The sequence below is a fragment of the Dermacentor silvarum genome, chromosome 8 (genome assembly GCF_013339745.2).
Source record: "Dermacentor silvarum isolate Dsil-2018 chromosome 8, BIME_Dsil_1.4, whole genome shotgun sequence".
Taxonomy (NCBI): Eukaryota; Metazoa; Arthropoda; class Arachnida; order Ixodida; family Ixodidae; genus Dermacentor; species Dermacentor silvarum.
This window is the reverse complement of record NC_051161.1, coordinates 10,026,967-10,040,524: the sequence shown is the minus strand read 5'-3', so window position 1 is coordinate 10,040,524 and position 13,558 is coordinate 10,026,967. Positions and strand designations below refer to the sequence as shown.

Sequence of the window (13,558 nt, the reverse complement as noted above, 5' to 3'; positions counted from 1 at the left end):
TCCCATCATATACTAGTGAAACATGCATATTAACAGTTCAAATCTTATCGATAAGCACTACCTGCCTGCCTACATACAAAAATTTAAACTTAGTTAAATAGTCATAATGAAAGAAGCATAGCGCCAGCTTGCGGTGGTTGGCGAAAGAAGGATAAGATAAAATGATGAACTATATATAAGCCCCATAAGAATGACACCATGATCTAACAGCGTTCGCACCTGCGTCCCACCCTGTGATAGCCGTCCGCCAGCCGCTTTTTTTTTTTTCTCCCACTTTTTTTGTCCTAACAAGCTGCGGTATTCTAGGATGCTCTTTATTTACTCGGCAGAGGTTCGTGCTGGGCCATGCTTCTGGAACACGGCGGCACCGCGAAGCCCGCGATGGCCTTGTTGTCTTGGCTCGCCTTCGCGGTGTTATTGAGTTTGAGTGCCGCTGTCTCGGGTGCTGGGTGGCGGTTCGCGCACAATGTTTTGCTGTTCCGCGCTCAGAGAGGACTCGCGATCCGCACCTGCAGGCACTCAACAAGTCGACTGAAATCTGGGTGCAACGCGTCGACCGACAAGCGTGTGGGAACCAGAAGCTCTTGCGCGGCTCAGCCGTGGAGAAAGCAAAAGCAGTAACCGAAGCAGCGACGGCAACTAGCGAAGCCGAGGTTGCGCAGCTTTCATTTGGCGAGAGGTCCCGAACCGCTGTCATAACAAGACTCAATTGAATTAGTAGCGAACAAGTCACGGCGGCTGAGAGCACAAAAGAAAAGCACGGTAGGGACGACCAACGCTGGATCCTCTTTTGGCGTAGGGGCCGACGCGCTCTTAGGATCGGGGGGAGGATGAAAAATACACGAAGAGCCTTTCGCTAGCTCCACGGGTAAGCGCTGATGATAATCGGGGGAATATTTATGAGCCAGAGAAGCGCAGGGTGACAACAAAGGAAAGATAGGCAAGTGTTACGAGAAACGAGATGGAGGAAGAGACGAGATGGAGAAGGAGAGAGAAAAAAAACGAGCGAGAACTACAAGCGAGTCCTCCACATACTCTCATTGCTAGCAATCGAAATACATAACTGAAGCCAAAAGTGCACTGCACGTGGGGGCGAAGCGGGCGCAAGGCGACAGAGGAGATGGCTGAACTGGCAGAGGGCTGGCTGTGGTTTATCGGGCGGCGAGCCGCAAAAGAGCGTCTGCATTCTCAGAGTCCGTAACTCAATTAATATGTTGATGCAGAGGCCGCAAGTAAAAAAAAAAGGAAGGGGGAGGGGTCCCGAGCTAGTCGAGTTGACTGAGCCACAGGACCACTTGAGCCGACTGGAGGAACTGGCCCGTCGGAAGAGAGCTGGAAAGAGGCTTTTATCTTCTTCCCCCGGCACTGGCTCTGCTCGCCTTCGTCTCTGCTAGTATAACGTGGCCGTTTTTGCGTTATGTCTGCTCCATGCGCACGATCGCGTATGGGGCACTTCCTGCTGCGTGCTGTAGTGTTACTGCTCAACTTGAGTGTGTGCGTTGCTCGACGAATTCATCTCGCGCAGTCCTTAGTTCGCTCGCAGGAAGTTTAGTTGTGTTGCGCGACAGAAAGTGGCCGCATAACCAGACGACTGGGCGCAGCTGTACGTTGTTGCTCACGTGGAAACTAAAGTATACGTGGATCATACAGAAAGTGCCGCTGTTCTGCACGATGCCTGCGCACAGCTTTCGTAGAATAAGATTTCTGGTGTAGTATCTAGTGTATAGCAGCAAAATGCGACCACTCTCACCAGTGCGCTGCAAGTGTGCGCAACCTCTTCGCATGCTGTACAACATTTAGAGAGGATCGATGAAAGCGCAGTGCATGTGGCGAGGGCTTTCTTTGCCTTGAGGTGACGTACGTCGAGAGCGAAGGAGCATGTTAGCCAGTGAGCTGCCCAGTAGTTTTTTTTTTCTTTTTAATATATGGCGTCGGTCATATACTGCGTGCTACTTATTTTATTTTTCAATCGTCTGATTTGTGTTATTTTGCTTTATGACTCTAATATAACTTGATTCCTTTTTTGCCAACTAAAGAAGCTGAGCTAGTAGCGATTAAAAAAAAAAGCTTTTCGCCCTCTCGTGCTAAGCTGATCAGTGCTTGCGTATTTGTAGTGTGTGTAAGCCACAGTGTTTCCTACAATAATTACTTGGGGGAACTGTGGCACTGCGATCGTTTAACCACCATGGCAACGATTGCTAGCACCTGGATGTCTCTGATCTTCGTGCTTGTGGCTTCGGACGTCCTTGCAGCTTCATTTACTGCGCTTTATGGCCATTCATTGGCTTAAATTCCAAAGCAATCTATACCTTTTTTTTAATGCAGAAGGCAATAAGGCTCTGCGGACACACATAATCGCTACTAATTACTGTAGTTCCGCTTGTCGCGGTGGCCAAATCGAGACTCGCCAAGCGTCTCAACGCGCTCGCTTGCCCGCGTGAGTCCGCCGATGTCGACGCAAACGACCATATACGTAATGGTTTCAAGATCGAGCATATGTATTAGAGCGCTTATGTTCGAATCCTACCGTCGCACAATTTTGTTATTGTTTATTTAATTATTTATGACACAGCATTTTGTTGAAAGTGATGAGTTTGCAAAGTCACGAAGCCGTTTAAAGCCAGAAGGACGAAGTTTAGGCAACTCCACGCACTAACCACAATTCCCATTCTGACTGAACCGCCCTGATTGAAGCTCTCGTAGACACTAGATCCAGCGTTCCCTCAAGTAATGATTGTAGAAAGCTCTACGCTGAAAGCGTTCCAAACATCCATCTTCTGGTACGTGTGGCTGTCATAGTGCGACAGGCAATAGTGCGCTTTGATTTTGGCGACGCATGTGGCTTGGGCTCCCAAGAATCCGAACTCTGCTTGGCTTTTGCTGGGACGTAATGGATACCAAGAGAAGGGAAGCGCAGTCGAGGACAGCAGAAAACTAGGTGGGGTGATGAAGTTAGTAAATTTGCAGGCGCAAGTTGGAATGAGCTAGCGCAAGACAGGGATAATTGGGGATCGCAGGGAGAGTCCTTCATCCTGCAGTGGACATAAATATAGGCTCATGATGATGATGAATCTGTTTGCGTACACAAGCGGAATGTTGCGCCCCCTAATCTACAATTCTAATGAATCGCCCGCTTGCACACATAGCAACGCGAGGTATTCTCCTGAAACACGAAGACAGCTTAGGGTCCTACCTGCCGCGATAGCTGAGTGCCTATGGCGTTGAGCTGATGAGCTGGAGGTGGCCGGTCTGACTGCACCTGCGGCATCCGAATTTCGAGGGTGGCGAAAACACCCATGTACTTATAGTTACGTGCACTTTAAAAACCCTACATGCTCCAAAGTAATCGGGAGTCTCCCACGATGGCGTGCTTCATAACCATATCGTCGTTCTGACACCTTAACCGCTAGAATTTAATTCAGTCTCCACGGAAATAATCGCTTATCAAGCCGGGTTTTATTACTGTTTTGTATGTTATAAACATGAAAAATCTGTTTATTTTTTCGGGCGAAGCTTGTATACGTTAGCCTGCGCCGGCGATGTAACGCTAAATAAACCAGCTGCTGTCAGAGCTGCACAGGCACGCGGCACGTGCACGGCACGCGCTCGTGCCACTGCTCCCGCGTTCGTCGTCGTCGTCTGCTTCCACAGCTGGCTACTTTGCCGCTCATCATTCCAGCGTAGAATTTCACTTCTCTTCTGTAGCCGTAATGGGGAGGCCGCGTTTATGGGGGTATGAACCATTGCTTAAGGGGATATGAGCCATTCATTGTCTTACGTGACGGACAGGCCATTTCATTTTGAATTTTCAATTTTGAAGCCATTTCATGGAAATCCATCCAGAATGAACGCGCTCGGGAAAGGGCTCGTCGTCGACGTGCCGATTCTACCGTGAGGGTTTCCGAAACGCAGGCGAAATGTCAGCGAAGAGCCGCGGACCCCGAGTTGCGGAAGCGCGATGTTGAGGCCGAATGTCAGCGTCGTCTAGCCCTCCATGAACCCGACAACGGTGGTGCACGCCTCAGCAACGATAGCGCCAACTTCCCCGGTGCGACGGACAGGTTTCAACGCGAGTTTCTCAACCGGAACTTCGGAGCCAGCTGCAGTGTGCGTGCGACCGGTTGTGGTTCGAGCACAACGTGGTACTCGTCAGTGCAATTCGTTCGGAGGAACACCAAAGAAACACGCGACAAGCTTCGCTTACCCCCATGTCCTCGACAGGGGATGGGCTACTGCTTTTTTTTTTTTTGGTATGCCACTGTTAGACACAAGAAGCATACTCTCCATACACGTGAAACAAAGTAACAGTCCCCGTATCTTTGATATGCTAACAACTGCTTTTATTGGCGTTAAGAGAGACATGATCGAAGCTTTAACATAATGGGGAGGGTTGCCATGTGTTAGATACGGGCAGCCGAGAGCCTGTTGCCGCTGCTTCTTGCCAGGAATCCCCCAACGGGTGGAGAAGCCGAAGAGGAAAAGCCCCTTTTCCCTCCGGCGGGAGAAAAGGGCGTAAAAAAACCGCAGCGCGGTGGTGAGAGGAGGCAATTCCTGAGACTTTTCAAGCCAGTGCTCGTTTTGCTGTCGTCTCATGTTTCGCTTCATATTTTTTTCTTGGCCTAATGCCGGCAAAAATTCGAAAGAAACCAAGTTAATTGTTCGTTGGCCAAGCGTCAGCACTCTTCAGCGCGCAGCAACATTTCTGGCCGAGAGCGTTGGATGTTTCCAGACACCGACCCGGCGTTCCAGGAGGAAGCTTTCAACCTCGAAAATACAAACACATGTCACCTATGCATCCTAAATTTTCACGTCCTTTCACGGTAATTAAAACGAACATTGTGGTTGTTCTCGTGGTGTCTGTGAAGATTCAACAGCCTATCAAGTTATTGTCCATTTTCTCGAAAGACGTTATGTCCCTAAGCTGTCTTCTGGTTTAAAGAGAAACCACCTTCATACAGTTTGGCATGCGTGAAGCATCACATTCTATGCGAATATGTTACGTAATCGCATCTTAATTAAGTTAACGAAGGGCTGAAAGCAATCTGCAATATAACGTGCCAGGGGTATCAGGAGGATGTATGCAATTCACCCCCTTGTGAGTGTTTCTGCTGACGACAGTACGCCGAAAAGCACATGCGCCATGAGATTTGAGGCCTTTGAGTGCTCCAAGTGAGCACTTTCTACCACAACACCAAATACACAATGATGACTGCAAGGTTGCTCGAGTGCTTCACACAAATGCTACTGAGTTGAAATGTTTCAGGAAAACTAACGCCGAGGTGAAATTTATTACGGAGCAATTGTGCACACGCACAAGGAGGATGACGAGCCGTAAAGCTTATTAACAACTGTTCATAAGCGATAAGAACGCGGGAAATGACATCCGATACCAACGTCCACATAACGTGCGATGTATCCAACGGTGCATTATCTCCACGCACATCGCAGAAACCCTTAACCTATACCAAATTCATTACCGACCCTGTTTCTCGGAAGGGAGCACATTTGTTCAAACAGCTTTCTGCAAAACACTTTCAGTTAAGCACTGAATGTAACGTATACATAAATTACATCTGCAGCCACTCTGCTTATCTGTTGCCACATTCTGTTTGCACATGACCATGGATGATGTTGATGCGAAGTTATTCTCACCATGGACATGGACTTGTAGGGCAGCTGGTCTGGACGCACGGCGAGGAAGTCGATGCACTTGTTCGAGCCAAGAGAGAGCCAACGCGCCGAGCTGCTTCTCTCAGCCAAGGTCCCCGTGGCGTTTTGGCAGTGGACCTTCACTGTGCACCTGCGAAGGAGAAAGAATGATTGAGGGAAAACCTCGTTGTTTAGTTTCGGACGATGTAGAGAGTCTTAAGCTAAAGAAACGACTTTTATACGTGCAAATTTGGGCAAGTTGGAGCTCAGTATTGCGAAACTATGTAGGGCACACAACAAACGCCACTTGTACGTGTCCTGTGGTGGCGTATGCGTCATGGCAGAACGTATCAGAACGCTTGCATCTTGTCCTGTCCGTGTGATTTTTTTTTCTTAACCCGTAATAGAAAATCAAGGAAGTTCGGCATTTTTCGCTGTACGAAGTACGCTGAATGTTGGGACGAGTTGAACAGTTCTGTCTTTGAATCAAAAAAGAACAAATTCAAAGGGAGCAGCTGCAGTTAATCAGCTTTCTTTAAGCACGTCGGCACTCAAATAACCAATATAAAAAAATTTGAAGTAAGTACAGAGCAATGAAGAATCAAATGTAGGCCACGCGATGATGTAAAACCGTCCTTATGTCGACTATGATAGATGGATTATGGACAACGCATTTTATTAGTCGCTGTTGCAGTATCTCTATGAAACTGGCCTGCCTGCTTATACATATTTAACCCCATTATGATGTTATGCCGCGTGGCCAACCAAGCGAAAAAAAAAAGTCAGCATACAGTCTGTACAGAACCTACAGGTCGCAGGCCCCGGTCTATATTTCAGTCCGAGTGGCTAAAAGAACACTGGTGTGTTTCTTTAAAAGCATGTGGAGTGAGTTAAAGACTACGACCGTTGTCAGGCGCTTCGCGCGTGTTTGTACGGTCAGTTATTTTTCACATCTTCTTCCCCTGCCTCCTCCGACTTTTCTGGTCAGCCTAATTGCCTTGCATATCCTACCTCTTCTTCTTTCTGGTGCGTGCGCGCGCAGGCACGCAAATATATTGCAGCTTAGGAGCAAGTAACCGCGCTTCACGCTGCCAACAACATATGACGTCGGATTGCATCGTTCTTTTCGTGTCGTACCCGGTTTTAACTCCCGAAATACACTGGCTGAGTGCTCGGGCCAGGAAGAGTAGTACATATGTTTGGTTATGTGGGGTTTACTTCAGTTATTTGAGTGTAGCCGCCGAGCCACGGCTGCTGGTTGAATAATCACTATATTCCGGGCGCTGTATGCTCCCTGTGCTGGATAATTCATTATAATTTGGCCTGGTTGTCGTAAAGCTTGAGGCGGCACAAGACGCTCTAGTTTTGATGACACGCCCAGAAACTGGCCCCTAAATTCTCCAAATAAACCGTCGTTAATAAAAAAGATACGAGTATCTATGTGTTACAAAAGTGTGAGACCGCCACAAAACACTATACGCCACAAGAAAAGAACATAAAGTGATTTTTTTCCACATTTTTCAGACGGGCTGCATTTGTCGTGTGTTCTGGCTTTTTAATGTGGTTCTTGTGCCACGACTAGTGAACAACTCGCAGGAATTCGTCCTTGAGTGCTTTTTGTACAGTTATGGCTATACATTCATTAAACAAGAATATGTAAAAAAAATAATAAAACGCTGAAACAACCCCCACTGTGGTAACTAACATACGTAAAAAAAATAACAAAGGGAAGCTTAAAACATGTAATGATCACTCCGCATGTTCGATCCAGAATTAAGGATATATCTTTTTAATTGTAGTCTTCCTTCACGCAACAGCTTGTTCTCGCTTCGCGAGTCGGTATCGTTGAGCGTAAATAAACCCGTAATTTTTGCTTCCTTCGTGCAGAAGATCCGCCTTTTTTTTCGAAATCCCGGCTTAAACTTATTTCCCAAGTTGCGCACAATATTAAGCGACCAGAGTTCTATGTAACAGAGTTCTGGAGCTGAGCGCCTTGCCAACGTCAAAGCACTCGCTTATCGCTTTCCATGCTTCAATTACTTCGTAAAAAATAGTTTCGCTGAATGCCCCGGACACACTTATTTTTTGCTCATTATCTCAGCCGCACCAGCCTTCTGTCAAGCTACAAAAAAAGTATAGGATGGAATAATATTAAACACTCCGTTCCGCGCTTAATCGGCCAAGTTGCAGAAAGGGCCAAGTACTCGGCGTGCTCTGCTTACATTTTTTTTTCTGCAAGGGCGGCATTGCTCTGTAAAAAAATTATAATAATAATTCACGTTTCTTTGTTTTGCAAAATGCTGCAGAAGTCATGGCTGGATATAATAACCAGAGTACCGATCGCTACGACGGGTTGAAAGCGAGCGAGGCGTATGTTTCAATTCGCTTCGTTTTTGGGAGGGGTTTTTGCCATAAATTATCGGTAACCGAGTTTGGCATCGGAGAAACCTCAGCGGTGCATTGGAGCGAGTCAGCCGAAAGACTGGTTGATTCGGGGTTCACTTCCTGCCGAAAGGAACCAGGCGGCCGTCAGGCTCAAGTGGCGAGATAAAAGATTGAGAAAGAGAGAGTTCACCGAGCTCTATATTACACGAAAGCAAACAAAGTTGATTCATACATCATGCTGAGCTATTTTTTTTACTCGTATTATTTAGTTCATTTTCAATTTTGCTGTAACGCCAGAAGCTCGCACTTCGCTGGGTGCACAATGAAGTGATAAGATCACACAGATTTGTCTTTTTTCTCTATCTCTCTTTTATGTTCTCGGCTTTATCGATTCACGGTTTGGTTGTTTCTCAAATGTTGATTTTCACGTGTATTTTTTTATTTATTATTCTCGTCACCGCATGGCTACGTGGAGTACTTGATCAAAAGATCAAAAGCCTTCGACACCCTGGTGACTGTGCTTTAAAGATTTCTTGTTCCGACCCTTTTGTTCCTAATTGAAGAACTTTACGTAAAAGTAAACCACCTAGACGTCTAGGAAACCAACATGAAATGTTCCGTTTCATTTATGTAGCCTTGAAGACGTTTTTTGTTTAGCGCCACTTCGCTGCAATTCCTTCGCTGAGCTCAAATAGTCAGAAACCGAGAAAACGGGTTTGAGCAGCGCAATCACTTTGGCAGGGGTAGTTTATTATCAAAGCCATCAAAGAAATAAAAACGATACAAAAACAAATAGAGGTTAAAGCAAACCGACGTCTTTGTCGAGTACTGCGGAACTAAAAATAACTTAATTACAGACGCGTTCTTCCCCGGCAATGCCGGACTCGGTCCGATGAGTCAAGAAGAACACCAGGGTTGAGACATAAAAATTAAGCTAGACAGAAAAGAACCAGAAGTCAGGAAGGCGCAGTGAAAGAAACCTCGATGAAGAAGAACAAAAACAGCGAGAAAGACGTTGGAGGGCGAGGGCGGTAAGGCGCCACCTAATCACGAGAACCCAAAGGCGCTTCAGTGTGGACAAAGAAGACATTCAAGAAACTAATTAAGATGAGTAGTACTGGCGACCAGTGAGCGCTGGAAAACAATGAAAGAAAGAAAAGAGAGAAAAAAAGTCAAAGTTTCTAGCACATCTATGAGACGCTGAAAAACAAAGGAGCAACGAAGAAAAGGACGATTCGCAGCCAAAGCGTTGGAAAACACCGAATCACAGTCCAAGAGTTCTCTCGCAGGGGTCCCAGCTTTATCTGGTCCCCCCACGCCTGTCAAAGTACGGAGCCCCCCCACCCCTCCGTATTACTGTTTTGCTTCGTGCGTGATTCCCGAGTTGTAGAGGGCGTCCCCTGAGTGTCGAATTCCGCAATAAGCGTATTGTAAATGTTTCTCAAAGTAGTAGTTTGAATACATCGACCTTTTCATTGAAACAAGGAATTGTTTTTCACGCAGTGGGTCTCCGAAAACAATTTTGGTATGAGTGAATGGTGGTATCGAAATTGTTGTTCGTAGAGGGAATTCGACAGTGCTGATGCTGCAACTACCACATGCTCTGTTAAGAATGGCCAGTAATGAAGGTCGGGAAGGAAAAATAAATTGGGGAGGGAGGAGGAGGGCAGCAATAAGTAGAATGAACAGTGCTGCGGATAAATATTGAACCACTACAGAATCTATGCCAACACTCACAAGAAGTGTACTTGCACTAGAACTTTTTGTACGACCAGACAGCCAATCAGGATGTCGGACATATTAGCCAAGACGGCGGGCCAATGGGGAAAAAGAACACCGCATATCCACGAAGTTAATGAGGATGAGTGGGCGAAGCACCGGGGGATCATTCGGGTAACTGTGAATGCCCCGTACATTGCCCACTCGAGCATGCAAATGAGCGACAACAAATGTGTACAGCATAGGAAGCACAGTATATATATATATATATATATATATATATATATATATATATAGTATATGTACGCGAAGCTCGCGCCACCAACCTCAGATAGAGAACGCTTCCGGCGTTCCGGCGTGTATATATATATATATATATATATATATATATATGTGTGTGTGTGTGTGTGTGTGTGTGTGTACAGTATATACAGCGCTTATGTAGCCCTTGTGCACCGCAGCGCCCCTAGCGGACTCCATGCAAACCAGAGCTATGGACGACGGACGACGACGAGGGGCAAGGCTCGGCCCTAAGGTGCTTCACCCCAAACAGGGAAACAGGTTTTACGAACGAAATGTTTTGTGAATTTGGCCCAGCTGCGCAAGTATTTATGATCAGTCCTAAGCTAAATGTAATCTGAGAATTGGGTTGGGCCCTTATGTAATCTGAGAATTGAGCCCTTATGTGGTAAATTTCCTGCCGCTGCCATCCCCTTCGCGGGCTGAGGTCATAATGAACATCAGTCATACCGGCTCAGTTTACACGCATCTTAACTTAAAATAACCATTCATTTCACCGTTAAATATGCCTCCATGATTATACAAAGATGCTTTCGACGTGAACCTAACTAGTGCTCGTTGGTGGGGTGGCCACAATGTTTCCGTATGCAGAACCCCAACATGGCGGCGTTTCTTTATTCTACGTGGTGTAAGTGCTAATGTTTACCATCAGCTAAACAAAACAGTTAAGGTAAAGTTAAGGACCGCACAAAGAGCGATGGAACGAAAAATCCTAGGAGTAACGTTAAGAGACCGGAAGAGAGCGGTAGGATCAGAGAACAAACGGGGATAGACGATATTCTAGTTGACATTAAACAGAAGAAATGGAGCTGGGTAGGCCATGTAATGCGTAGGATGGATAACCGGTGGACCATTAGGGCTACAGAATGGATACCAAGAGAAGGGAAGCGCAGTCGAGGACGGCAGCAAACCAGGTGGGATGATGAAGTTAGGAAATTCGCAGGCGCAAGTTGGAATACGCTAGCGCAAGACAAGGGTAATTGGAGATCGCAGGGAGAGTCCTTCGTCCTGCAGTGGACATAAATATAGGCTGATGATGATGATGATGATGATGATGATGATGATGATGATGATGATGATGATGATGATGATGATGAAACACGACTGATAATTTAGCGCTTGCATACGTTTTGCATTGTTTCAACCACCGAACCAAAGCACTTGATTTCAAGAGCATCGTTGTCTCGTCAAGACAAAACGCAGCCCACATAACTTCACCAAGGAGTCTGCTTACAATCCCGGCCACGGCGGCCGCATTTCGATGGGGGCGAAATACGAAAACACCCGTTTATTTAGATTTAAGTGCACGTTAAAGAGCCCCAGGTGTTCCAAATTATTCCGGAGTCCTCCACTACGGCATGCCTCATAATCAGATTGTGGGTTTGGCACGTAAAACCCCATAATGGGGTCTAGTCTACTTACACCACATCATTTGAGGAGTGACATGAACCGTTACCGAATGGAGTCCCTGACCACCACAAACGAGAAAATCTGGCCTATTGGTGCACAGTTATTGCAGTAAGAGCATGTCGCGAGAAGAACTCTTTGCCGAAGCAGACGTTAATTTGGGTCACATAAATAAAACACACGTTAAAAAAAAAAGCTAGGGTATTATCGAATTGAGACTAAGTGGCTCAGTCGACAAACTTCCGACCACAGGAATGAAGTCAAGATATTACTATTATTATTTAACATGACTTAGCAGTAGCAAATGTGACAAGCATGAGGGGGGGGGGGGCAATAGCTAAACTCCGGCTGTTTGTTGTCATAAGACTGATTTGGGTGCACCCCAGTTGGATCGAAATTGGACTGGAACCCTCCACTGCAGCGGTCCTCGTAACCCACTGATCGTTTCTGGACACTAAACCACCTTATTTTAATTTGTTATCGGACACTCTGGCTCTAGCAGCAGTTCACAAATAAATTAACGCTTAATGCTAAGGTAATGCATGAGATTATCCGAGTTGTCTTGGCAGATATGGCAATTATTAGTTTCCAATTATGGAGAGCGTACCACTACACATACACTACGCACTGAAAAGAAACGATGCCGATCCTGCGGTCCAACTGTTCCTGCGCGCGATCTGTAAGATGCAACACACTTGCAAGATGCAACACACTTGCAAGATGCAACACACTTGCAAGCTGCAACACATTTGCAATTAAACGCGCCACTAAGTGGTTCTTACATGGCGACAAACGCATTTCAGAACAATGCTCATTTTTTTTTACTTCTGACACGCATAACGCGGGTTCTACAAATGGTAGAAATTCTTGCTGAATCCAGTGCGCACGCGACGCTGTGCAAATTTCGATGCCTAGTGTACTTTTCGAAGAAATCCGTGTGATGTTCATGTGATTATCAATTCAATCAACGATGTTATTTAGGTTGAACGTAGATTCAATTCAACCGCAATGTCTTGCTCAATTTGCTTCTCTCTTTCTCTCCTCCTCCTCCTCCTGATTGGGGCGCAGCCAGTACGTAAATTGCAATAAGAAATGCAATAGAGTTCGCTCCGTTTATAGTCTTGTGTATGCTCCTGCGTCCATGCAGGATCACGTTCTCCCTCTTTCCCTCTTTCTATTCCCCTATTTCGTTACCGCCGGTGTAGGGTAGCGAACGAATGTTTGCCTGGCCGACCTTCCTGCCTTTCCTGTCCTTTTTCTCTCTCTCTCTCTAGAGTTCACTCTCCAACGCACAGCCACAACTGCACTATCGGCCGCTGTCCCTGCAGGCGCTACTGGAACATCATCCCCACCGTTTGCCGGTCCACAAAGCAGTGAAAGCGCTCTTGTCCTTTTTCAGGGCGGCTGTCTTTGCGAGCGCCTTTGAATGCGTGACACTGTCGGTTAGTGCACACGCTTTCGCCAATAACTTCCTTCTTCTCTCACTCTTCTTTTAATTTCTTGTTCTCCTCTCCCACCATAGGGTAGTCAACCAAATAGCTTTCCGATTAACATCCCTGCTTTCTTCCGTTTCTCATCCTCCTAGAATTTTCGGTACGACAAACTAGGGCGAAAGGTCAATGGGGCCCGGTTATTTTGGCGAGGTTAGAAGTATACAACAGCCACCCGACGAAAACAACGCGCTCCGCGCTCGCCGTAAAGCCGCGGCATGATATGAATCGCCATGAGTCATCTTGTAATCTCATTCCTTCTGCGAATTTTCTTTCAATACCAGCGCCAACTCAGCGAGCCATTAGTCTTCGTTCTCAGAAGAAAAAAAAGCGTCGTCCTCCCGTCTTTACTCTCTCCAGAAACACGATGAGGCTCCGGCAGCCATTTCGGTAGCCAGTGAGGAGGCTTTGCTAACAAAGGCGAGAGCGGAAACGTCGGTGTAAAATGAAAGCAAATAAAGGACAAGCACAGACGTCGAGCGAGCTAGAAACAATGACGACGAGGCGGGACTGTATATAAGGCGATAGACGCGCCGCGAAAAGCCTATAGTGTGTATGATGGCGATAAATTTTCATCATCTCTCTACTCCGAGGACTTACTTTTTTCC

General features: G+C 46.5%; 1 protein-coding gene across 1 annotated transcript in view; it reads right to left on the bottom strand.

The window, feature by feature from the left end:
• LOC119460608 (plexin-B-like) overlaps positions 1-13,558 on the bottom strand; it is a 213,812-nt gene that overhangs the window by 82,135 nt on the left and 118,119 nt on the right. Inside the window, exon 9 of the mRNA XM_037721629.2 lies at positions 5,653-5,800. Coding sequence (XP_037577557.1) covers positions 5,653-5,800 — 148 coding nt within the window. The remainder of the gene's footprint in view (positions 1-5,652; positions 5,801-13,558) is intronic.